We start from the raw sequence: 26,872 nt of genomic DNA on the forward strand, positions 1-26,872 counted from the left end.
CACACCCAAAATGGCGACACATGCTATGCTAGGGATTAGTCGTCACTACCTGTTCCGGACACAGAGCGGGCGCGGGCCTTTTGAAAGATCATATGGGATGATTGGATGTTGTGCAGTAGTGAAGATATTGCTGGCAGTGCTAGTGTAGTTTATCTTAACACCCCATTGGGCAGTTTTGCGATGTGCGCAGAACACTGAGGGTGTCGCACCGATCACTGACGCGGCAGCCACAGGTGATCGGCCTGTTTAGTTATCAGGATAAAGTGACCCCAGAGGAGGACTGGCTATAGAGGTTTCCTTCAGTCAAGCTATCATGTCTGCTCCTAAGAGAAGAGGCGGCAGCCGGGGCACCGTCACTTGGAGCAACGTCGGTGAGTACAGGGGAGGGGGTCTGATGAAAATAAATGCAACTTTGTGAGAATTTGCAATCTTTACCATTCTTATCACATGGGGTGGAAATTCTGACAGTTTGCATAAAATGCTACCTGTAGTGAAAATCTTTGCAACAAAATCAGAATTTGCAACCTCTATCATGCCTCCACCTCACAGGAACCTTCCAACCTAACCGTAAACTATCCTGTGTCTAAATCTACCCTCCACCCATCCTTTACCCGCCCTGTCTTGTGCCTTTTACTACCCTTAAAGTGGATCCGAGATAAACTTTTACTCAATGCATAATTGTGTTCCTTTCATATAGTTCCTTTCATATATATAGTGGCATTCCTCAAGCCAAATACTTTTTTTTTAATTTTTGTTTTAGTACTCTAATTCCCTATAAACTAAACAAGCATCGCCCACAGTTTTTCAGAGAGCCTTGGCACTGTAGCAAGGGATTATGGGAGATCAGTCTGGGCAGGAGGAGGAGGCTACTAGCCATTGATTTCAGAGTCAGAGGGGAGGAGGAGAGCAGAGTGAATTTGTCACAGGCAGAGAGCTGGAGATGTTATCAGCTTTGCCTGTGTGTAATGTTTACAAACATGGCTGCTGTCATTGTATCACAGGAAGAGACCATATTCTGTTGAAGCTGTTTGCAGCTAGATTTGCTGTGTAAACTATCTAAACTTTAGATAAGATATATAGACAAGTTACTTGTTCTAGTTAGTTTTTCATCTCGGATCCGCTTTAACCCATCCAGTGCCTAACACTAAACTATTTATTCTGTGCCTAAAACTACCCTCCATTCATCCTCTGCCTAAATAACCTCCCCTGCCTACACTCCTCCTCTCTAACTAACCGTCTATAAGATGCAAATTCTGATAGGTTGCAAAATATTCTACCACAGGGGCATTTCATGCTGAGGTTTCCTTCCATTCTTATCTGGGTTTGTCTAGGATGTGGGTGCACAGATATCTGATTGGCATGGACTACTGCATTCCCAGACTGGCCCCTACTTTCTAGGTTAAGAACATAGATCAGCTAAAAAAATAAAAAAAAGTAAACTTGCAGTAGTGCTTTTCAGCTTTGTCATGTTTTCATGTTAGCACATTTGCAGTAAATATAATCAGTCTCCAAACTTATGAAAGTTGGTTATCCAGCTATTGTATTTATATTGATGTCTCCTGCAGTGCTTTACGGAGTATATAATCTTGTTGCTAGAGGAGCTCACTATCTAATCTCTTAAATTGGCCATACATTTATAGATGGCCATAAGTCAGAAGCAGTAATCTCACCTGTCTGCTAGGGAGTGTTATCCTGGGTACAGTGCTTTAACCTGAGATGAGCTGTGCTGCCCAATTTATACTTGACCGGGGCTTTCTCCAGCCCCAGGAGATGCTTTGAGACCCTCAACATCCTCCCTGGCTGCTCGGTTCTTTCAGAACTGTGGCAGCACTCCCACTGCCTGGAGCATCCTGCGCAGTATGCTCCTGGGCACCGGGGGTGTGCAGCCGAGCATTTGCTGAAGACCATGACTGGCGGCTACTGACCCAATTACTGTGGGGATTTCTGAGAGAACGGAGCAGTCGGGGAGGATGTTAAGGGAGTTCAGGTACCTCTAGGGACTGGAGGAAGCCCTGGGTAAGTATAAACTGTGCCACACAGCTCATCTCGGGTACATTTTTAACTTCATGTGGCGGGTCTTTTCCTCCTTGTTTCCTCTTCTGTTCATGTCATGTGACAAGCCAAAGTTCAAACATTAGAGGGCCGGTAGTATACACGCTGGCTCTCTAGCATAAGAACTTTGGCTTGTCACATGATGTGGGACAGAAGGGGAAACGCAGAGAAGGGGACCCGCTGGAAGTAGTTAAAGCACCAAACCCAGGAGGACACGCGACAGTGAACGGGTGAGGGTACTGCCGCTAGCTATGTGCTCTGGACCTGCTGATGATCGAGTAAAATTTTCTGTCTGGTCCAATTGACTGAATCGATTTTCGAATGGAAATTGGGCAAAGTTTGCGTTACTGATTTCACAGCAGTTTTGATCCCAGTGATCATATCTGCTGTATATTATCAACGGTAACATTGAGTAGTGTATGGCCTGCTTAACTTTTAAGCCATCATAGTTTTAATGTGTGCGCATGCACAAAGAATGTTACACACAGGGATCGGGACCTGGTCCCTGGGCAATAGTAGACTGTTGCTATGCATGGAGGAGGAAAGACAGCATGGCACAATATGGAGCCGCTTCCAGCAGGAGAAATAAGGATTGGGAAAAATGTAATATTCAGTTTGTTTGTTTTTCATCGTGCATGTGGAAAAATTTTGTCGCTTTTTATTTACAACTCACCCCTCCTGCTTTTAAGCGGTGACAGTTTAGGCCTGGGTGCTGTACAGATGCAGTGTTCTCCCCAGGCTAGTTTTGGTGAGCACCCAGCTGTCATCGGCTCACCTCCTATGCTTTAAAGAGAATCTGTATTGTTAAAATCACAGAAAAGTAAACATACCAGTGCGTTAGGGGACATCTCCTATTACCCTCTGTCACAATTTTGCTGCTCCCCGCCGCATTAAAAGTGGTTAAAAACAGTTTTTAAAAGTTTGTTTATAAACAAACAAAATGGCCACCAAAACAGGAAGTAGGTTGATGTACAGTATGTCCACACATAGAAAATACATCCATACACAAGCAGGCTGTATACAGCCTTCCTTTTTAATCTCAAGAGATCATTTGTGTGTTTCTTTCCCCCTGCAGCTATCTTCCACTGAAGTGTCAGGCTGTTTCTTCCTGCAGAGTGCAGACAGCTCTGCCTGTATGTAATTCCTTAGTATGTGAAAGCCCAGCCAGCTCAGAGGAGAATTTATCCAGCTTGTAAAAGATAATAGAGCAGAGAGAAGCTGTACTAATCTAAATAACACACAGGCAGTGTGCAGAGAGGGGCCTGGAGGGGGAAGATGCATCACAGAACCACAACACTGAAGAACTTGGCAGCCTTCCAGACACAGGCCGACAAGTCTGACAGGAGAGAGATACGTTGATTTGTTACAGAGATGGTGATAGTAGAACGTGCTGCAGTAAGCCAGAGCACATTAGAATAGATTTTAGAACTTGTAGGATGGAAGAAAACCGGATGAAATTTTTGTTACGGAGTCTCTTTAAGCAGAGTTGCTACTTTTTCATGCCACCTGGCTGGAAAAAAAATCTGTGGTGAACACTGAGATGTGTCACTAGCCTGCACCTATTATGTTGCTATGGGTGGTAGGGGTGATGACGGTGTGGCGCACAAAGGATCAAGAGTTGTAAGGAGGAGAACAATGGCCTCAGCCTGTGCTTGGACGAGGTGATCCAGCAACAGGGCAGCCATGTAACATCTGTATTAATGCTAACTAGTGGCTGTGCAAACATATCAGCTGCTGGATAACTGATCATCAGCTGATTAACTTCTGAAAATGTCCATTTCAAATTAATTGAAAATGTTCATAGAAGGCAATTTTCTTTGCCCATCTCTGCTTTAGATACATCTTCCACTTTAACGTAACTGCCCATAGTTACATAAAAGATTTCATGTCTTTTTTTATAAATTATAACATGTCTTGACAGTTAAAAAAAAATCACTTTTGTTTTCTAGGCCTTCCTTCCCCACCAACCAGAAGATCTGGAAGAAATTCTGCACTGCTCAACAAATCTACAAACAGCTCAGGCCTTCCTTCTCCATCCACCAAAAGTTCTGAAAGAAATTCTGTACCACTCGACAAATCTACAAACAGCTCAGGCATTCCTTCTCCACCAACCAGAAGATCTGAAAGAAATTCTGCACCGATCGACAAATCTACAAACAGCTCAGGCCTTCCTTCTCCACCAACCAGAAGATCTGAAAGAAATTCTGCACCGATCGACAAATCTACAAACAGCTCAGGCCTTCCTTCTCCACCAACCAGAACATCTGGAAGAAATTCTTCATCACTTAACAAATGTGCAGACAGCCAAGTATGTTTTATTGTTGAGTTTTTTTCTTTGTAAATGCCCTTTAGAACTTATCCACCTGCCCACATCTCCCCTTACTTGTTTCTACCACGTGATGTCCAGCTTTCCTCCCTCTTATGCTAACGAGCAGCTAAGATCTGAGGCATGCCTTTCCCATGCCACATTACAGAGCATTGCATTGTTGGCATTGGATGACTGTGTCACTAGCCAAAGTTGGTCTGCTGAGGCTGGGTTCACACTTGCTAGGGTCATGCCATAGACATCTCAGCATATCTGATGTATAATGTGTTGTTACTGGTGAATTCATTCATGCTGTCCATTGTAATAGAGACATCTTAGATGGCATGCTATCTATGACATGTCTGACTTCCATCTAGAAATATCTGGATTCCATCTAGAAAAGTTGTGCAGGACAAGACTTGGAATTTTGTCACCACTGTAGACCTGTCAGAAGTCTTAACCAGTTCTATAGTTCACGTACGATCCATCAACATGTCCGTTCCAGGAAACAGTATCTATCACTACAGTTTCTACCTCTAGTGTGAACCTACATTAAAGGACAACTGAAGGGAGACTGATATGGAGGCTGACATATTTTATTTCCTTTTAAACAATGCAAATCACCTGGCTGTCTAGCTGATCCTCTGCCTCTAAACTTTTAGCCATAGACACTGAACAAGCATATGCAAATCAGAGGTTTGGCTGCATTTGCGTCATGACTTTTTTTCAGTTGTGTGATTCAGACATTACTAATCCATGAAAGATCAGCGTGATTCCAGGCAACTGGTATTGTTAAACCACTTACCCCCGCCCATACGAATTTCTCCGTCCCTTTTTCCATCCTTTAACCCCAGGGACGGAGAAATCCGTACTTTCCGCGCTCCCGCTCGCTGTAGCGCGCACTCCCGCGGGTAAACACGTCGCTCGCCCGGAGATCAATGAACGGGAAAATCCATTCCCGTTCGTTGATCTAAGCCCCGCAATGATCCGCTGCTTTTCCGCTAAGCAGCGTGATCATTGTGAAAAAAAAAAACGTACCCAGCCTCCTAGTACTTCCTCCAAGCGTCTGGAAGGACGCTTGGAGGTCGCATTAAACAAAAAGTTACTGTTGCCATCTTGTGGCCAAATAGTAAAATTACACCCTAAAGCATTTTTCACATACAAATGAATTACTTATGCACAAAAAATTAACTCATTACCTCCCACACTCCCCATTTTTATTTTTTTTGTAATTAAATTTTTTTTTAAAATTTACAATTAAAAAAAATACATAAATAGTTACCTTAGGGACTGACCTTTTTTAAATATTTATGTCAGGAGGGTACAACACTGTTACTTTATAAACTATGGGCTTGTAATTAGGGATGGACGCAAAACTGAAAAAAATGCACCTTTTATTTCCAAATAAAATTTTGGCGCCAAACATTGTGATAGGGACATAATTTAAACGGTTTTATAACCGGGACAAAAGGGCAAATAAATTTCATGGGTTTTCATTACAGTAGCATGCATTATTTAAAAACTATAATGGCCGAAAACTGAAAAATAATGAATTTTTTCCCACACTTGTCCTATTTTCCCATTAAAACACATTTAGAATAAAATAATTCTTGGCAAAATGTCCCACCTAAAGAAAGCCTAATTGGTGGCGGAAAAAAAAAGATATAGTTCATTTCATTGCGATAAGTAATGATAAAGTTATAGACGAATGGAAGGAGCGCTGAAAGGTGAAAATTGCTCTGGTGCTCAGGGGGTAAAACCCCTCAGTGGTGAAGTGGTTAAGGGGAGTCTGAAGCCATTTGAAAAAACAAATACTTGCCTAAGGAGAGGGAAGGCTTTAGGTCCTATAGAGCCTTCCTGCCACTCTCATGGTCTCCACACTCCAGCAATGGATCCCCTGTTAGCAGTCTCCGACCATGGGTGAGAGACTGCTCTCTGCTGCTGCGGGGGGCTTTGGAAGTCTTCGAGAGCCCAAGTGCTCTGCTGATGGCATCTCCAGGCACGGCCCTATACAGATTTAAATGGACACTAAAGCAGGCCATACACTGGCTCGATTCACGGCCGTTTCGACAGCAGATCCGATCCTGGGATCGGATCTGCTGCCAATCGCTTGCGCTAAACGCACCCGCCGATCCGATTCCCTCCCGAAATCGGATCGGTCCGTCGATCGCGCCGTGCGGGAAATTACCCTCGATCGCCCGCCGGTAGGAGCGCGTCGCTTGCGGCGTACGATTCGGGCCCGATCCGAGCATGTATACATTACCTGAAGTTGGCTCCGGGGTCCTCTTCTCCTCGCTGCACCGCATTTCCGCATGTCCCAGTGTACGCTTATACTTCCTGTGTCACTCCGGTGACCAGGAAGTTGAAATAGAGGGCGCTCTATTTGAACTTCCTGGTCACGGAGTAACACAGGAAGCGCCGGGATGGAGCAAGAACAGCGGTGCGGTGCAGTGCAGAGAAGACGCCCGGGAGCCAGCCTCAGGTAATGTATACGGGGGGGGGGGGGACAGGCGGCAGGAGCAGCTGAACAGATTGTGATCGGTTTCAGGCTGAAATCGATTCACAATCTGTTTGCAGTAAAGGCAGCCATACGATCCCTATCTGATCAGATTCGATCAGATAGGGATCTGTCAGCTGGTCGATCTAATGGCACATCGACCAGTGTATGGCCACCTTAACTGCTGGTTTGCCCCCTTCCCCATGAGATCTCACTCCACCCTCCTGCAGTGGTGAAGATGCTGCTCTGTGGTGCAGAAGGGGTTGTGGTAGAACTTTCACAGTGGTAAGCTTTGCCAAATTTGTGGACCCTATTGAAGCTTAGGGAAGCAACATTTGGAAATAATAGGACAGGGTGGTAAGAATGCACAATAGGCAGCCTTACCACTTTAGCTCACTTTACATTGCTTAAACATCTAATTTCATATTTGCTAACAGAAGAAAGTGGTCCTGTGTGGTGGGGCTTGAATTTCCCTCCTGGATGGCCACTTCTGCTGCGCATGCATTGTGGACTTAGGCCCAGTTCACACTGTACTGTATTTTGAAACCAAATGGATCTGGTCTCTGCTTCACCGGATCCGTGTGGCATGGTCCACACTGGCAAATGGATCCGATCACCTGTCGATCGGATCCATTTTCACTTTGTTTGCCACTCCAACGGATGAGGTGGTGTGCAGCAGCCGGGCAGGTGAGGGAGGGTTAAAAACTTACCCAGGCGTTTTCTTCATTGCAGCCAGGCGGTAGAGAGGGTTTCTTCCAGGCTTCCGTCGTCTTCTTCAAATTACATGGTAAAAGATTACAGCCTGGCGGAAACCCTCTCTACCCAGCTGCCATGAAGAAGACGCCTGGGTAAGTATTAACCCTCCCTCACCCGCTCGCTCGGCTGCGGCACCTTCCCTCCCCCATCCAGGTACGGCCCAGTTCGCGTCCCCCACACCTCCACCCCCAGTGGATTTTGCCCTCCGGACGGTCTGTTTCTTCACTAAAGTGAAGAAACGTTCCATTCTCTCATTACCCCCAATGCAGGGCTTCATCTTCCGTTTCTGGTCCACTGGGCTCAGCAGTCCGGAAAAATTGGTGCTACAGCAAAGTTGCGTTCCGTTCAGCGGAATGTACGCAACAGATCTGTACGAACGGACGCATGTGAACGGTTCCATAGGTTAACATTGGATCTGTTTGCATCTGTTTTGTTTTTACAGTTTCCTTTCTGCTTCTGGTCCGCTTTTTAATGCTAATGTGAACCAGGCCTACGGGAAATGAATGGACAAGTGTCATTTAAAAAAAAAAAAATGTAATAGAATGATTTCATGTTAATTACTGAGCATACTTGCATAAAATTAGAAAATTATATTTTACAATCTGCTTCCCAGCTAGGCTTTAAAGAGAATCTGTACTCTAAAATTCTTACAATAAAAAGCATACCATTCTATTCATTATGTTCTCCTGGGCCCCTCTGTGCTGTTTCTGCCACTCCCTGCTGCAATCCTGGCTTGTAATTGCCAGTTTTAGGCACTGTTTACAAACAAAAGACATGGCTGCTAACCAGCTTGTGATAGGCTCAGAGAAGCTCAGTCTGTGACTCATAAGGTGCGTACACACGCACTACTAAATGCAACGCCAGGTCCGCCGGACCCTGCCGCTCAGCGGATCGTTCAGAAACAGCCTTATCACTCTGCCGACAGCACGTACACACGCGCATACTGTCGGCTAAAGACCGGCCAGTGGGAGGGTCCGGCGGACCTGTCGTTGCATTTAGTAGTGCGTGTGTACAAGCCTATACAGAGCCTGCAGGGGGACTGGAGAGGGTGTGTATAGCTTCTCCCTATCACAAACAGAGCAGCACATCCTTGCCTGAGCCGACCAAGCTGACAAAGGAAAGAAGATTAGATTAGATAACAGAGACTGTGCAACTAGAAAAGGCTGCAGTAATGCTGGGAATACACGGCTTGTTTCCCCCTTATCAATCGAGCCGCTGATGGCTCGATAATTTCCGACAGGTCCGATCAGCGAGGCGCTCGATTCCGCACTCGATACCCGCGGGCGGACAATGTAAAGAAAACAAGCGGAAGATAAGGAGTGCCCGCGGGGATCAATCCAGGGGCCGGCGGGGACGAGCTGGGATGCACCGGGATCGATCTGGCGCATAAATCTGACAGTGTATGCCCAGCATTAGACAGACCACATTAGAACAGGTATAGGAACTTATAGGATAGAAGAAATAAGGCTGAAAATGTTGTTAGTCTCTTTAAGAAACCAAGAATATTAAATGGACTTTTGGGCATGTTTGGTTGCAATCTGCCAGTGAATGGCAAGCTTTCGATAGACGTGACGCAGTCCTGATAGAGGAGACGACGGCCTGACCGGGGCAGAATGTTTCATCTACTTCAGGTGTCACAATGTGTAGCATATGCACAGCATAGAATGTTACTGTTAGTGAAGTCTCCTGCATTTTTCAATATACTAAATATATTTAACAGTTCAGCTTCTTGGTTTGTTTTTTTTTTGTTTTTATTTCAGATACCAGCACCAGTCATCATGAAGCGATCAGTCACCGCTAAGAAAATCATGCCGAGGAAAACTCTGGTAAATAAACTATGGATGTTGTTTGCCTTTTAATCATTCTTATCTACTCAATTGCTCTTGTTTTTATCGTAAATACTGAAGTACCAGCTAGAACCGGAATTCAGTAAATCTAAACTGCAGGTCATGCTGACCCTGAGCAGTCTTTACTTATGACCCTTGAGCTCTCCACAGCATTGTATTTAAATCTAGCCTTGTTTGTGGCACGGAACCGTTGCCAAATGTAAACAAAAAATAGTACGAACCACATGAGCTCACCTAGTGAATTTCAGTATCTTCAGATGAGATGTTCTTTAATGACCAGACTAATTTTTTTAAGGATATGCTGTAAAATAAAATAAAGTGAAAAAGAAACGCCTACCTCCTTTTTGTATTTTAAAGTATAACAACAATTATGGTGGAATAATATGAGACTGTATTGACCTTACCCAGTAACATCATAAGATAAGTGCAGACCCTACCCATCTTAGAGCAAAGTGCATTGTGGGTTCCCAGGGTCGGATAGGTCTGAAATCTGAGTTTAGAGCTCTTGCTATTAAAATGACCCGGCTGGCTTAACTAGCTTGTTGCTCTCAGGGGAGTGGCACACCACAGAGCAGATCACCTGACGACACCTACTTCTCATTGTTGAGAGAGATTATCTCTATATGGCCAACACGTCAGGTTAGCAGAAATGATGTTTTTAACTTTTCATCACTGTCCTGCTACATCTTGGCTCAGTCACACAAATGTACAACCTCTACTAGTTTTCAGCTGAGCTTCCAATGCAGTTCAGTTAAAGTGATACTGAAGCGAATAAAAAAAAAAAAAAAAAAAAACGAAACTGTCCTATGGAGAGGGAAGGCTCTGGATCCAAGAGAGCCTTCCTGTTCCTGTCATGGTCCAGCGCTGTCACCCCATTGCATGTATTTACCAACTGTTGGAATATGCCTTTGGGTATGCGTGGAAGCACTTGCATCCTCAAGTGCTTCCGAAGATGGGTCTCTCTGTACAGGGCTGTGGAATCAGAATCGAGTAGTTGGAGCACTTTTAGGTACTGGGAGTCGGTGGTTTTAATAAACTTGAGTAGTCTGTCCAGATGATTTTTGTACCAACTCCACAGCTCTGGTAAGAATTTAGATTGAGGAGTCGGAGCAGTTTTGGGTACCTGGGGTCAGATGTTGCATCGGATGATTTCTGTACCACTCCTGAAGACGGGTGACGCCATACTATGCATGTGTGAGTGCACCCGAGAGCACGCTCACGCATGCACAGTACAGGGCCAGGGCACAGTATGGAGTCACCCGTCTTCAGAAGCACTTGCGTTCCTGAGGGCTCCTGGTTGTGGCAAATTTGAACCAGAGACAGCACTGGAATACAGGGACCGTGAGAGGAACAGGTTGGCTCTTTAGGATTCAGAGCCCTCCCTTTCTAGAGGTGAGTATCAAACTTTTTTCTTCTTTACTACATATTTGCTTTAAACGCACATCAGTGTTTTTAAGCAGGCCTCTTAATCTTTAACCATTGTACTTCATAAGATAGGAAAAGTATACCATAATCGTCTAGCCCATTTCAAACCAAAACTGAACATGACAAACAGAAATCCTGTTGATTTAGTGTAAATTAGTTATTTGTTTTGGAACTAAATGTTTAATATTCAAAAATCCATTGTGTAGCTGTTTGTAGCTGTCCACCTTTCAGTACAGACATAAGACCACTCATGTTTTCGTGTCGTGTGAGTAAGTTATGGTCCTACAATTGCTCAGCACTTATATCCTGTGAAATAGGTAGGTCTGTAGGGAATGAAGTACCAGCATCTGACTGATGAGAGCTCTTGACATCCTGGTTTGTTCTCTTGCAGTCTGTCCCCTTTTCTAATGCTAAATATGTATACATGTATAGCAAATGGTATTAATGCTTTGCTATGGGTCTTGGCATCCTGTCTTACAAATGCAGCACTTATAAGCTTGGCTCGCCACTCTGGCAACATCTAGCTGGAACTAACAGGATATGTTGAAGTGATATTTCCATGCTCGCTATTTGTCAGTATCTTTGGCACCACCTCCTGTAACTTTGGAATGCTGAGACGTGTAGCCTGACCTTTATGATTCATCCTGCTTTGATTCACACATGGACCCTTCTACTGGCTGCATCCAGAGGGGCATAAAAAGGAAAGGAATTTGGCAAATACATTTGTCCTTTGATATGGGTGTTTCCCTTGTCATCTCCAGGACTGCACGCTGAGAGATGGTCCATGTCAAATTCACTGGACAGGATCTGCACATTTGAATAAAAGATAGACAAGCAGTATGTATAATCAGGGCTGTGGAGTCGAGTGGTCGGAACAATTTTGGGTACTCGGAGTTGGAGTCATTGATTTCATAAACTGGGGAGTCGGATGATTTTGTACAAAATCCACAGCCCTGGTAAGTATTAGACGTCGGAGTCTGAGCCATTTTGGGTACTCGGAGTTGGAGTCGTGGTTTCCGAAACTGAGGAGTCTGAGTTGGAGTCGGAAGATTTTTGTACCGACTCCACAGCCCTGTATATAAGGAACATACTCAGTCACTAGCATCCTCAGTCAATAAAAAGAAGACACCATGATGCTTAAAAATATATTTACAAGAAGGGAGGATATATCCTGGTGCTGTCCTTACAATTCCTGGAAAATACATTATTGGTAAGTAACTTTGTGTTTCCCTGGTTATCTCCAGTACAGCAACCTGAGAGGATAAACAAGATATCCATATTTAGGGAGGGACAATAGCTTCAAGAACCCTTATGCCAAGAGTCAGATCGGAACTAGCAGAAACATTTAATTTGTATTGTCTAGTAAGTGTTGGCACTTGACCACATTGCTGCCCTGCGTATCTGCTCTGTCGAAACTCTGGCCATCTCTGCACAGGATGTAGACACTGCTTGAGTCGCATGAGCCTTGACAGTCACAGGAGGAGACTTGTGTTGTAGTTCATACGCCAGTACAATTACTTGTACTGGCATATTTGTGGAGCTTTTCATTTTGTGGCGTTTTTTTTCTTGTAGAATGATGTAAGCATTGCATTCCATTCTTTTGCAGGCTGCACTTGCTTCTGCTGAATCCCAACCCAAAACTGCTTCTACTGAATCTCGGCCCAAAACAACTTGTATTACACAACCTGTGACTGTTGCAGCTACACTATCCACTCCTTCAGTAAGTTTTTTGTTTTGTTTGTTTTTTAAATAAGGCAGAAGTGTTTTGTTTTGGTTTTTATAGTACCCGTGGTTTTAGTAAAAGTAGATTGCTGAAAAGTACGCTTAAAAAACAAGAAGAGAATCGAGAGCCCTATATGGTGCAGTACTGTCAGGTAAAATGAAGAGTTCAATACCATTTTATGTGTATATACTCACAAACACGGGTTACCCATAGGCAACCACTTTAAATGCAGGTGGGGAGCATTAGGACCTGACCCCACTCAGGTTAAGAAGTCGCTCTCTGCAGATAGTAGATGGGGATGCACCCCTCCACCCAGGGTGGACTAGATCAGCAAAAACTCGGTATACAGAGGCGCCAGAGTAGAGTAAAACGTTTTAAAAACCGCTTAAAAGCAGAGGGGGATATTAGGGTGGACTTACCTCCCACTTACAAAAAAAAAGAAAACCTCACTTGAGTCTCGATAAAACAGAATTGACAAATAATTTATTCAACCCTACAAATGCAACGCGTTTCGTGGGTGTGACCCCGCTTCCTCAGGCAAAAATGGAAGCACCTCTGTGTAACAGAGGCGCTCAAACTTATTGTTTGACCCACTTCCCATTTTTGCCTGAGGAAGCGGGGTCACGCCCATGAAACGTGTTGCATTTGTGGAGTTGAATAAATTATTTGTCAATTCTGTTTTATCGAGACTCAAGTGAGTTTTTTTTTTTTTTTTGTAAGTGGGAGGTAAGTCCACGATAACATCCCCCTCTGCTTTTAAGCGGTTATTAAAACGTTTTACTCTACTCTGGCGCCTCTCTATACCGAGTTTTTCCTGCTGAAAAGTAAAGCTGTGTTCACTTTAAACACTTGGTCATGTAGAAGGGAATTTTTTTAATTGGGAATTTCTCAGCTGTTTGAAGTGAGCATAGTTCCAATTTATTGCATAGTGCTCTTCCCTTTCAGTGTGGGGTTAGGTAGAAAAGATCAGTGGGGTGGGGATCACACTGTTGCAATGGGTGGTATGAAATTAGGGATATAACGGGCAGTACATAATGTGGGATGGGTAGGACAGGTGGAGGTAGTACATACCTTTTTATCAACTACTTTGTTTTAAGATTTTGTGGATCCTAATGACACTGAATGGTGTCAGGGCTGCTGAATGTTCCTCCGCGGGAAGGCTTCAAGCTGGCATTTTTTATGAAATTGGAACCACTCTCTTATACTCTCTATAGTGCCTTAAGGTCCACCAATAAGGTCATGCTGGTGCTCCCAGCTTGAGGTCCTGTGTCCTCTAAAGGAGAACCACCATGTCAGCAACCCAGCCACCCATGATTACTTCTGGGAAGAGATGAAGCACACAAGATAATGAACCCTCCTTTTCCTGTGTGAAGGGAGAGGTTGTGGCTCCTGCATTCACCAACCACTTCCCATTGTGACTGTTGGTGGAGCCGTGGATATGATGATGATTGGGGGGGATTAACAGCTCTCTTTTGTACAGTGGCTACTGCCCTCAAGCAGAACACCTGTATCAAACCTCATACGGTAGAGCAGAGTGAAATGTTTGCGTGTTAAGTTATCTTATTGTGGATAAAAAAAAAATAATTGAATGACTAATTTTTTTTATCTTGACAATTTAGGTACCTAGTGGTAAAACAGCTCTGCGAAGAAGTTCCAGGGTGAGTCTTTTTATTCTATGACTTGAAATTCCTTTAATACTTATAACTGTCCAAATTAACTCAGTGGGGACAGCAAGCTCTGGCCCCTTTAAAGTCCAGAGCTTTCTTTCAGTTTTTCAATTCCTGATCACTGTGATTGGCTCACAGTGATCAGGAGTTCAAGAGCCAATGAAAACTGCTCCTGACTGATACAGCAGGAAAGCGCTATTGTATTCCATGCTCGGGAGCCGTCTGTGTTAAAACTACGCCGCATCAGGCTGCGGCAGCCACAAGTGTGGAGTAGTTTTAACTATCTGCGGTCCCAAACCGGTTAATGAGCACCTTCGACAAAACTGACAGAGTTTGATGTCATGGGGGAGTGTTAAGGTTAAGTACTTGCCTGTCCTGACATCATCTCTCTAGACAGGTGATCCCTTCGCCCCCACTCCCAACCCAGAGGTGGGTCATGGTGACCTTTTTTTTCCCCGAAAGTGCCTGCTAAGGCTCTGGTCACGTCCATCTCTGTTGCTGCAGCTATGGCCTAATTGGTGTCTTGACTTGACTTTTATGCCTGCAGTGTGTCATTTAGACACAATTGAAGTAATAAATCATTGTGACTGCAAGGAAAAATGGCCCCTTTTTTATTTTAAGGACAACTGAAGTGAGAAAATGTGGAGGCTGCTATATTTATTTCCTTTTTAACCACTTAAGACGAGTATTGTTGTCCAGATAGGTGCAGCTAAAGGCAAACTGGACGAGGATTCTCATCCAGTTTGCAAGCGGCAGTACCCACGGGGCTTCGGCCCTGCACAACCCGGCGGTTTTCCATTTCGGCGGTTGGGGAAGAGCAGTAAAGCTTCCCGGAATCAATCGCAGTGCCTGTAATGAATGGACGTGACCCCAATCAGGGGCCATGTCCATTTATAAAGATGCAATCCAGTGGTCGTGGTCGCTAGGGCATAGGCAATACCCCATACACAATCAACTGTTCAATGTATCAGCACACCAATTTTTTAAATAAAGCACGCTCTTTATTGAGCCATCTGTTTCCACAAGGAATAAGCCGACAATTGTTTGGGGGCCGCGCAGGGTCCCCTTCACAAGGCGTGTGGTTACTGTAACCACACGCCTTGATGAAGGGGACCTTGCGTGGCCCCCCAAACAATTGTCTACTTATTCCTTGTGGAAGCAGATCAATAAAGAGTGTGCACACTGATGTCCAATGTATCAGTGTGCTGATACATTGGACAGTTCATTCATAAGAATGAACGTGAATGAACAGGGGAAAAAACACTCCCTGGTAATTCAGGCAGCACAGTGGCGTATGGGCAGCACAGTGGCGTAGTGGTTAGCGCTCTGGCCTTGCAGCGCTGGGTCCCTGGTTCGATTCCCAGCCAGGTCAACATCTGCAAGGAGTTTGTATGTTCTCCCTGTGTTTGCGTGGGTTTCCTCCGGGCACTTCTGTTTCCTCCCAAATCCCCCCAAAAATACAGATAAGTTAATTGGCTTCCCCCCCTAAAATTGGCCCTAGACTACGATACATACACTACACAATACATACATAGACACATGACTATGGCAGGGATTAGATTGTAAACTCCTCTGAGGGACAGTTAGTGACAAGACTATATATACTCTGTAAAGCGCAGCGGAAGATGTCGGCGCTATATAAATACTAAATAATAATAATAATATCACCATCTAGTAGTGAAAAGTTAAATTACACTGCACAGATTTTATTTAAAAAAAAATTAAAAAAATAAATCGCTTCCAAAGACCCCTCTCCCCACCCCAGTTACCAAGCAAACAAATTAAAAAATCCATAATTCGTTGCCTTAGGGACTTAGCTTTTTTTAATATGTATGTCATGAGGGTATATTACTGTTAGTTTAGTACATAAGGGCTTACAATTGATGGGACACAGAATAAATACACCTTTATTTAAAATATATTGTTGCCATACATTGTACTAGGAACAAAATTTAAGTGTAATAGCCAGGACTAACGGGCAAATAAAATGGGTGGGTTTTATTTATAGTAGCATTGTTTATTTGGTGGAATTAAAGAAATACTGTATTTTCTCTTTTTGTGTGTGTGTTTGTATCTGCCTATAAAATGCATAGAAAATAAGGTAATTACTGAAAACAAGTATCGCTCACAAAAAGCTTAATTTGTGGCGAAAAAAACAGATATAGATTATTGACGTGTGATTGGTAGTGATAAAGCTATTGACAAATGAATGGGAGAGGCACTGACAGAAAAATTGCTTCCATCCTGAAGGTGAAAACACCAGCGGGCTGAAGTGGTTAAACAATACCAGTTGCTTGGTAGTCCTGGCTGCAGCAGTATCTGAAAAACACCAGAAACAAGCATGCAGCTCTCTTGTCAGATCTGATAATAATGTCAAACACCTGATCTGCATATGCTTATTCAGGGTCTATAGCTAAAAGTAGGATCAGCAGGATAGCCAGGCAACTGGTATTGTTTAAAAGGAAATAAATATGGCAGCCTCCAAGCTTTTCAAGGGACTTCTATCATATTGTGCAGTATCCCAGCCTGTGTAACTGAAAATGCCTGCACACTTGTCTTTTGATTATAGTCAGCACTTTAAACCCTAACGCTTATTGCTCAATCACTATTCTTTTTCCTTCTACAAAACCTAGTTGCGTCTCTTGTTTGGTAGTGTTTATCCATATCAGTATTAATCCCCATTTGTAACTTTTTTTTTTTTTCCGTTCAGGTTTCACCGAATGCAGAAAAAGAAAATTCACTTCTTGACAAATCTAAAGATGTTGCTAAAGCATTAGCAGACCAATTAGCTTTGTCTAAAATTGACATCCTGTCTCCAATTCCCCTGAATATCCCTCAGTCTCCCTCCTTTGAAGACAGAGAAAAGGTGATGTCTGAGAAAGTGCGACGCTCCTACAGCCGTCTGTCCTTAAACAATAGCTCACTTCTCTACAGTCCCACCAGAAACACAGACTCCTCAGATACATCAACTCCTAATTCTGCCCCAAAAGCAGGGCGTAGGTCACTCTTTGGGTTTGATAAACTTCTGAACTCTGACAACACCGAGGAAGAAATGGGGAAAAATAAAGAGAGAGAGGAACGTAAACGGTCAAATGCTGAAAGTGGAACATCACTAGTGCTTTCTACAGAAGATCCAGATCCCAACATCCCTGGAGTAGCAGTAGTCAAGCAGAAGAGGAGGAAACGCAGAGTTCCTCAGATCGAGGTGAGAATAGCAGCAATGCAGAGAACTACATCTCCTTAACAATACCTAAAGTATCAGATTACACTCTGGAGTTATTAATGCACCAATATGACTCAGTTTCCTGTGCCTTTGTGATAACAGATAGCAAATGTCCCGTTTGATCCCCTTGCTCGAAGAAAGCCTGTTTAAAGAACAAGCGACACCCATGCTAACCTAGAAATATAAACCACATATATAAGTATATAAATACTACCTCTACTTACATAACAGATGTATTGTGCTATCCATGTAATGATTCCTGTGAATTTTACAAAGGAAAAGCAGAAAATCTTTTTCTAGGCAGTGGCCACCTTGCCAAGCTAAAGCTGACATCATATCCTCCCTGACTCTTGTTTCCCCCCCTCCCTTCTCTTGCTCATTGTGTATTCATTAGCTGCCCTCCTCTCAGTCTTTTTTTTTTTTTTATTTATTTACACATCCAATCACTGAGTCACCTCAGCCTTGCTTGTAAACACAAGTGATCAGCTAGGCAGGGAAATAAATGGAAGAGGAGGAATATATTATAGATAAAAAGAACTCCCAGCATTCAAAAGAACTCCCAGCATTCAAATTTTTGGCACTGTTTGGCACCTGGGGCCAGTGCTTCTATAGTATGTAATAACTCCAAACCATAACAGAAGAAAAAGTTTTGAATGCAGGATTAGCATCTTTATCACTTAATACACTCAGACCAGTTGCTGTTGAAATTTGATTTTTATGGTGACAATACCGCTTTAAGAAAAAATCTCTTATGCTTAGCCTTATCAAGGAAACACTCATTTAAAAAATCCTGCGCCTGAACCCTAGCAACCTTCTTTGTCTCTATAGGATCCGTGATAAAGGGCTGGTGCACACCAGAGCAATTTTGGAGCGGTTTTTAAAATGCTTGCAGGTGAAAAAAACGCTTGGCTAATGAAAGTTAATGGGATGGTGCACACTAGAGCGGTTCATTTTTTTTTTTTCCACAAGCGCAAACTCGGGGGCTGCAACATTTTTTAGATTTGAGGCGTTTCTGCCTCAATGTTAAAGTATAGGAAAGTGGAAAACGACTCTGAAAACACTAGATCAGAGCGGTTTTCCAGGCGTTTTTGTTACAGAAGCTGTTCAGTAACAGCTATACTGTAACATTATTTGACATCTGCTACACAAAAACGCTAGGAATGTTTAGAAAACATGCCTAGAATCGCTCTGAAATCTGCTTCAAAAACCTCCAGCGTTTTGCAAATCTGCTAGAGGTTTTGTGCACTGGGCCAAACAAAGGCTGCCTCAGACTCCATCACTTTCTTGGTCAAAGATGCATGTCTCTCTCTAGTTTTAGACCTAATTTTATTAATTTCTCGCACAAAAATTCCTCTCAGGAAAGCTTAAAAGAGAGTCTGAAGCGAGAATAGATCTCGCTTCAGACCTCATATATAGCAGGGGCACTTGTGCCCCTGCTAAAACGCTGCCATCCCGCGGCTTAACGGGGGTCCCTGTCCCCCCAAATCCCCTCCGTAATGCGGGGGAGCGCTTCCGCATTGAGGCAGGGCTAGCCGCCGCAGCCCTGCCCCACGCGCGTCTGTCAGACGCGTATCTCCGCCTCTCCCCCGCCCCTCTCAGTCTTCCTTCACTGAGAGGGGCGGGGGAGAGGCGGCGATGCGCGTCTGATAGACGCGACTGGAGGCAGGGCTGCAGCCGTTAGCCCTGCCTCCAGGAAGGGCCAACCTAGCGACCAACTTTTGCGGGGCGTGGGTTGGGGGTGAAGGGACCCTCGTGCAGCCGCGGGATAGCGGCGTTTTAGCAGGGGCACACGTGCCCCTGCTATATATGAGAGCTGAAGCGAGATTTAGTCTCGCTTCAGTGTCTCTTTAAAGGCCTCCCAAGAAATCCCATGTTTAAAAGGGTCATTGTTATATTCAAACATTTATTTCTTGTACTATTTGCAAATGTGTATCTATTAGGGTGAGCCAAAATGGGTTTAATTTCCAAGAAATTCTAGGCTTGGACAACCTCAAAGGGTTATGAAAAGTAACTTTAAGAGGAGAGTGGTCTGAGAGTGATCTTACTAAATAATCTACCCAAACCACTAGGGGTAGTAAAGCTAGATTTCCTATTGCCAGATCTATCCGAGAGAGAGACATGCGTTTTACTAAAATAAGAATAAGTAAGATCTTTTGGGTGCATATATCGAAGAGGGTTAACTCCTCCAGGAGCCTGGCTTAAGAGGGCTGGCTATCCTGTAATCTTGACCTAAATCTATCCAGTTGTTGATCTAAATACATGTTATAAGCCCCAATCCATAATGATGGAATATGCATCTTTTCTTACATAAGCTCAATAATTGGTTGCAAGCTGGAAGGTGGAAAAGGGGGAGGAATATAAATAGCCACAATAACACACTGTACTGAGTTAAAGTGGCCATGTACTATGACAAAGCAGCCCTCAGCATCTACATATGATTTAATCAGTTGAAATTGGAGTTTTGAATGGATGAATATTGATACACCTCTGGAATATGAAGTATGAGTAGAGTGAAATGCTGTAGGTAACCATTTTTTTGGAAAGCCATTTCAAATTTTCCTTGGTCAAGTGCATCTCTTGTAAACAAAAAATAGTGGGACCTTGTTTTTGTAGAAAAGAGTATTGCCTGATGCTTGGTGCGATCAGCTAGGCCTCACATTCCTCTCGCATAAGTTGTACCCTTCGCTTATCTCGAAGTACAGAAATAAACATAGAACGTTTCCACAGAATTCTCCTATTCAGTGAAAAAGGGATCATATAGGAGCAGAAGTTATTACCCTCTCTACTCCCTTTCTTAAAGCGGAATATAACCCTGCATTTCAACTTTGCTCTAAAACATTATTTACAGCATATTATATGCAAAAAGCATTTTTTTTTTTACTAGACCAGCATTGGAAGGGTTAAACACAGAGGTTTAAAGTTCCGTGGAGAGATATGCAGAAGTTCAGATTGTTACATTCTATTTAGTTATATGTATCTATTGAGAAATGTTACACACTCTTTGGCTGTCCTCCAACTCCTTCTCAGTCAGAGAGATGAGTCACATTCAACACTTAGATACATTTATGTAAACAAAATGTATCTGTCAGCTTCCGATGCGTCTGCAGAAATCTCCAGGAACTTTAAAGCACTGTGTAACCCTTCCAATGCTGGTCTAGTAAAAAAAAAAAATGCTGGTTGCATATAATATACTGTAAATAATGTTTTAGAGCAAAGTTGAAATGCAGGGTTATATTCCGCTTTAAGATGAAGTGGATAGTTCTAAAAGTCAAGTGGTGCGATCCCGTGTATGCGGCAAGATCATTAAAGGGGAACTTCAGCCTAAACAAACATACTGTCATTAAGTTACATTAGTTATGTTAATTAGAATAGATAGGTAATATAATTTTTTACCCACCCTGTTTTAAAAGAACAGGCAAATGTTTGTGATTCATGGGGGCTGCCATCTTTGTCATGGGGGCAGCCATCTTTTTGGTTGAAAGGAGGTGACAAGGAGCAGGAGACACAGTTCCAACTGTCCTGTGTCCTGATAACCCCTCCCAGCTGCACACGCTAGGCTTCAAATGTCAAATTCAAAATGTAAAAAAAAAAAAAAAAAAAAAAAAAAAATTGCACCAAAACAGCAGAACGAGAGCAACAACATCAGATATCCCATCATGCTTTGCACAGCATCAGGGGGAAGAAGCCCGGGCAGTTTTCTTCTGTGTAGCTAAAAATGAGGCTTGGATAAGAGAAACAAAGTTCTGATGTTGTGAAACTGTTAAAGAAACACTAGGCCTTTTCAGTGCTGCTGAGTCGATTTTTAGTCCGGAGGTTCACTTTAAACCATGTAAGAAATAATAATCCAGATGAGTTTGCGCCTTAGGATAATAGAACTGTCAACTAGTCCTTGTGCCATAGAATAGAGATCAGAGCGTCAAGGATTATTACAGTAAGTAACTTAACATATAGAAAGACAATATTAATTGAAAAACTTTGCATAGGATTTAGATAGCTCTTAGTGCAGCTGTCAAGTGAAGAATACTGAAGGCTAGTCATTTTCAGCTGGTGCCTTTTTATTGAGGTGTTGCTCATTCTCGTTCAGCCACTGCATAGCCTCTTTCAGTAATAAGAAAAAGTGAGCCTCATTTTGTGCAATGATTTTCACCTTGGAGGGGTATAACATAGCGTACTGTAGGTTTAACTTTTGCAAACGATTTTTCACATCGTAGAACTTTGCTCTTTGTTTTTGCACCTCAGCTGAGGAATCAGGGTAGAACGATATTTTATGTTCTTCGAAAAGAATGTTGCCTTTCAGCCTTGCTTGTTTTACAATAACCTCCCAATCTTGGTAGTGAAGTAGCTTGGCCAGTATTGGCCTAGGTGCAGCGCCCGGCTTAGGAGGACGTGAGGGGACGCAATGCGCCCTTTCAATGGCGTAAAACTTAGAAAACGACTCCGCGTCAAATACTTCCAGCAGCCATTTTTCAATGAAAGCAGTAGGATCCAACTTCTCCACCTTCTCTGGGAGTCCTACTATACGGACATTATTTCTGCGAAGTCTGTTTTCAATATCATCAGACTTGTCAGTATTAGCTATAGCATGTTTTTAAAGGGAACCTTAACTGAACGGGGGGTAAAGAGTTTCACTTACCTGGGGCTATTACCAGCCCCCTGCAGCAGTCCTGTGCCCTCGGAGCCGCTCTGGAATCCTCCGGTCCCCCGCTGTCACTTAATTTCGTTTTTGATGACTCACCAGTCGGCCAGCCGCCATGCGTATTGTTGGACGCATTCCCTACTGCAGTTAGCGCTGTTGCGGACCGCAATGCGTACAAAAATACGTGTTGCCGCATATCTACGCGTGCGGAATGCGGCAACATGTATTTTTGTACGCGTTGCGGTCCGCAACAGCGCTAATTGCAGTAGGGAATGCGTCCAATAATACGCATGGCGGCCGGCCGACTGGTGAGTCGTCGAAAACGAAACTAAGTGACAGCGGGGAACAGGAGGATTCCAGAGCGGCTCCGAGGGCACAGGACTGCTGCAGGGGGCTGGTAATAGCCCCAGGTAAGTGAAACTCTTTACACCCCGTTCAGTTAAGGTTCCCTTTAATCACTCTCTGCAAATCTCTTACTGCTGGAGCTACAGTATTTTCAATATCACTGACACATTTTTTCAAAGCAGTTATTCTCTCTGATATTTGACATGTCTTGTCTTAATAGCACTAACTCCTCTTTAATCCCTCCAGTTTGCTGAGATAATGAAATGATGGCTGTGTTGCATGTTTGTACAGCAGCAAGAATCTCACTAAGAGAGGGCTCTTTCCTTTCCTCATTTGTGCAGGAGTCCTCAACAATCATGTTTTCCTCCACCACAGCGGGTACTTTTGTTTCAGTAGCAGTTTCCCACGCTACATCTGTGGTGTCTATAGCTGGGCCATCCCGCTCTGCCTGGTTTCCCTCCGACACACCCCAATCAGCCTTCTGCCGCTCCCCATCAGATAGCTCATTCTCTCTCACCGCTTTGTTGTCTTTATGTGCATACTTTTCAAGCAGAGCTGCAACACCCTCTTGCTGGGTCCCCAGCTTGCGCAAGCGTGTCAGCCGTGAGTCGGCGCCATCTTTCTTCTTCAGCGCTTCCACCATGCCCTTCTCTTCTTTGTCCTCTCCTCTCGGCATGGTTGTCTCCAGGGTCTCCAAACACTGCCACAAGGAGCACAGGCTCTTCCTCCTCACCACAGTGCTTGATAGGTGCTAAAACGAGGGTAGATTACCGCCACACAGGATCACATCAAAAGGATCACAGCGGGAGCCACGCCCCCAGAGAACTACATCTCACTATTGTAGACCTTGCATAGGCTTTTTTTTTTTTTTTTTTTTTTTTTTTTTAAAGATCACCAGTATTTTTGTGATATAGAGATATAGATATAGATAGATATATAGATATATATAGATAGATAGATATATTATACACTGACCAGCAAGCTCATGGTGACCCAGAACTCATTGGAGTGTGTAAGGGACTACAGTACCACTTACCTGGGGCTATTATCCTTACACACTCCAATGAGTTCTGGTTCACCATGAGCTTGCTGGTTAGTCTGTACCTCTCGGTGTTACAAGCCCTACTCCATAGAGCCAAATTAATCCATGCCATGCACTGATGAGGATCAAACAATCCGAAACAGTCTGTATGCATGTTGGATTATTATGACTCTGTACAAATTAACAAGCTGACACATCATTGCATTCCAGTGGTTCTGGAGGTGTGTTTAGCTTCTAAGGGTAACAATGGTTAATTTGTATATATTCAGCAGTGTTGCTCTGGGAGACATCTCAAGCTCACTCCAACCTGAATTATCGCAAATTCTTTCTGTTTTAAGAGAGCAAACTTTTGCTTTTGTTTTATCTATCTATCTATCTATATCTATATATATATATATATCTATATCTATATCTATATCTATATCTATATCTATATATATATATATATATATATATATATATATATATATATATATATAATATATATTCTCACAAAAGAGAAAATTGTGAATTGTCAATGTGACTGCTTGTTGTGTTGACCTCTATGGAAAATATGTTTTTGTGCATGTGGTATTGGCACTCAATTCAGTAGAACACCTGGGGCTTTCTGCAGCCCAGTGTAGGTCGGGAGGTCCCACTGCGTCCATCTGGCTCCTCTTCTAGGGTCTGGCCAGAAATGTGCGATTAAATCACGCATGCGCCGTACTGTCACGCCGGACGCCATGAGGCAGTATGGCGTATGCACGATTTAATCGCACATTTCTGGCCAGACCCTGGGAGAAGAGCCAGATGGATGCCGTGGGACCTCCTGACCTACACTGGGCTGCAGAAAGCCCCAGGTAAGTACCAATTTCGTTTTTATTTAGAGCTCGGAGTCCCTTTTTTAAAGAGCAATTTTTTTCCCTAGAAAAGGAAGTTTAAGCACAATAAAATGGACTCTATTCACAATAGGCAGTTCGGTAAAATCATTTTGGTCAGTAAAATCCCTCATTCGGTATTTCATTTTTTGTTTTTCCAATTTCACTTACGTTTTCCCGCATGAGGCAGAAGTTTGATAATTATGCCACCAAAATATGTCCACCAGCACAAAAATGCAGACATCCTAACTTGGTCTCGGATCCACTTTAAGTTACACAGTAGTACTATATTCTACATATGCACTCCTCACAGAGCTGCAGGGAATCCGCTGAGAATGTTGTGCACATTGAACACAGAGATGTTGTCTATCACCCATAAATCTGATTCAGATTGTACATAAAGAATGTGTAATAGAGGAAGAATCACCTCATTCTCCTGCAGAGTACCTGCACATCACTCTTACATGTACCCAGAGTTACATTGCCTAGGGCCTGATCCATGTTCAGATCGTGCATGAAGAATGTGTAATAGAGGAAGAATCCCCTCATTCTCCTACATAGTACCTGCACATCACTCTTATATGTACCCATAGTTACATTGCCTAGGGCCTGATATATGTTCTTTGTTCCGGTCTGTACCTTCTACAAGTACTCTTACCAAGGACTAGTTTTATTCTATGACTAAAGGGAATAAATATGGCAGTCTACATATCCTTCTCACTTCAGTTGTCTTTTAAAATTCCTAAGTGTCCAAGCAATCCTAAACTGAGGAGTTAGTCTGTGGATTTTTGTACTGACCCACAGCCCTGGATTAAACACCCGCATAGTTAACCCCACCCCACATAGTTACAAAAAAAAAACCCACCATAAATTACATTAGGGACCATATGTCATGAGGGTATAGTACTGTTGTTTTTGCAAATATGGGCTAGTTTGTTTTGATCGGGTACAAAAAAAACGCACAAAACATAAAAAATACACCTTTATTTAAAATACATATTGTCATCAATATATTGTACTAGGGACATCATTTAATCGTTGTGATAACCAGGACAAATGGTCAAATTACAATGTGTAGGTTTTATTTGCAGCAACAGTATTTTAAAACTATTGGGGATGGAATTGGAGAAATGGTGTTTCCCTCCCATTTCCCCCCCCCCCCCCCCTCCCGTTCTCCCTTTAAAACAAATAGAAAGTGAAGTAATTACCAAAAACAAAGATCACCCACCAAAAAAAACAAGGTATAGATAATTTTGGTGTGAGAAGTAGTGATAAAGAAAAGGAGCGTTGACAGGTGAACATTGCTCTGGTACATAAGGGTAAAAACTCCTTAGTGGAGAAGTGGTTAAATAAAATTGGTCAATGAGTGGCAATATTGTTGCCTCACAGCAGCATCTTTACAGGTTTTGATGACATGTTGGCTGTAGTAAACGTGAAATATTCTCACGTAACCCCTGCTTTTAATGGGCTTAGATGCTTTCCTTGTGTTGAAAGACATCCATGGCTATAATTACTAGGTAATTTCCAGTGGTGTTGATCCAGGGATTTTATCTGACTTTCCAGCTAGAGTCGGGAAGGATTTTTTTTTTCCCTTTTTGGTGCTAACTGGACCATGCTTTGTAAGGGTTTTTCACCCACATCTGGATCAACCGGGATAGGTGAGGGTGCAGGCTGGTGTACTTTTTATTAAATTTTTATCTATTTTATTTTTAATTTTTTTTTTTTTAGATAACAGGCTTTCTTTGGGTAATATTTTTTCCCCAAAAATTTTTATAGTTATTCTACATGGAAAAATTGGGCTTAAACACAGAAAATACATGCTTTTTTATATTTCACCCTTCCTATTTTTTACATGACAAGTGACAGTTATAGAACACCTCAAAATATATTCTTTGGCTTGATACCATACATGCCATATTTTGATACTAGTTGTGTATGTAGCGGACCATTCTCTCCAGCATCTGTAGCGATTGGATGCGATCAATAGCACGTACATTTTGGGGACCTCAGTGCTGTACAGATGCATCACTAGGCAACAGCATAGCGATGCATCTGTGCAGTGTTGCAACTGATGGCTACGGGTGGCAGTCATTTCAGGTATCAATAGATTCTAAGGCATAGGTGACACAAGGGGTTAATTGGCTTGGTAGTGATTAAAACGTCAATACAGAGGGGAAAAATGTCAATAGATTCCTCCCTGATCAATAAATGATACAATAAGTGACTTATTGTTTCTGTTCCAGAAATCTGACCTGGATGAATGGGCAGCTGCCATGAATGCAGAATTCGATGAAGCAGAAAAGTTTGACCTAACAGTAGAGTGACAGAACCATGAATGGATTCCAATGAATTTGCTGTTGTACACAGGACTATTTTCTTTCCTTTGTTTTGTATATTTTTAAATGTGGCTGTATATGTTTTATGTAGTAATTCACTTGTTTCCTCTCCTCAATGTTTTTAAAGATTTTATATAGAATGCATCTTTATATTATATTAA

The 26,872-nt window shown here is 43.0% G+C and overlaps 1 protein-coding gene across 1 annotated transcript; it reads left to right on the top strand.

The window, feature by feature from the left end:
- The first annotated feature begins 10 nt into the window (after positions 1–10).
- CDCA5 (cell division cycle associated 5) lies at positions 11–26,872 on the top strand. The gene is made up of 7 exons (XM_068261054.1): positions 11–371; positions 4,002–4,360; positions 9,371–9,436; positions 12,489–12,602; positions 14,225–14,263; positions 16,983–17,477; positions 26,619–26,872. The coding sequence occupies exons 1-7, from the start codon at positions 314–316 to the stop codon at positions 26,697–26,699; spliced, it is 1,212 nt and encodes a 403-aa protein (XP_068117155.1). The 5' UTR covers positions 11–313; the 3' UTR covers positions 26,700–26,872.

The sequence above is a fragment of the Hyperolius riggenbachi genome, chromosome 11 (genome assembly GCF_040937935.1).
Source record: "Hyperolius riggenbachi isolate aHypRig1 chromosome 11, aHypRig1.pri, whole genome shotgun sequence".
NCBI classification, from domain to species: Eukaryota; Metazoa; Chordata; class Amphibia; order Anura; family Hyperoliidae; genus Hyperolius; species Hyperolius riggenbachi.

Coding starts and splice junctions, on each gene's coding strand:
- CDCA5 (XM_068261054.1), top strand. CDS start 314: ATGTCTGCTCCTAAGAGAAGAGGCGGCAGCCGGGGCACCGTCACTTGG. Junction 4,361..9,370: donor ACAAATGTGCAGACAGCCAA/GTATGTTTTATT, acceptor TTTTTATTTCAG/ATACCAGCACCAGTCATCAT. Junction 9,437..12,488: donor TCATGCCGAGGAAAACTCTG/GTAAATAAACTA, acceptor ATTCTTTTGCAG/GCTGCACTTGCTTCTGCTGA.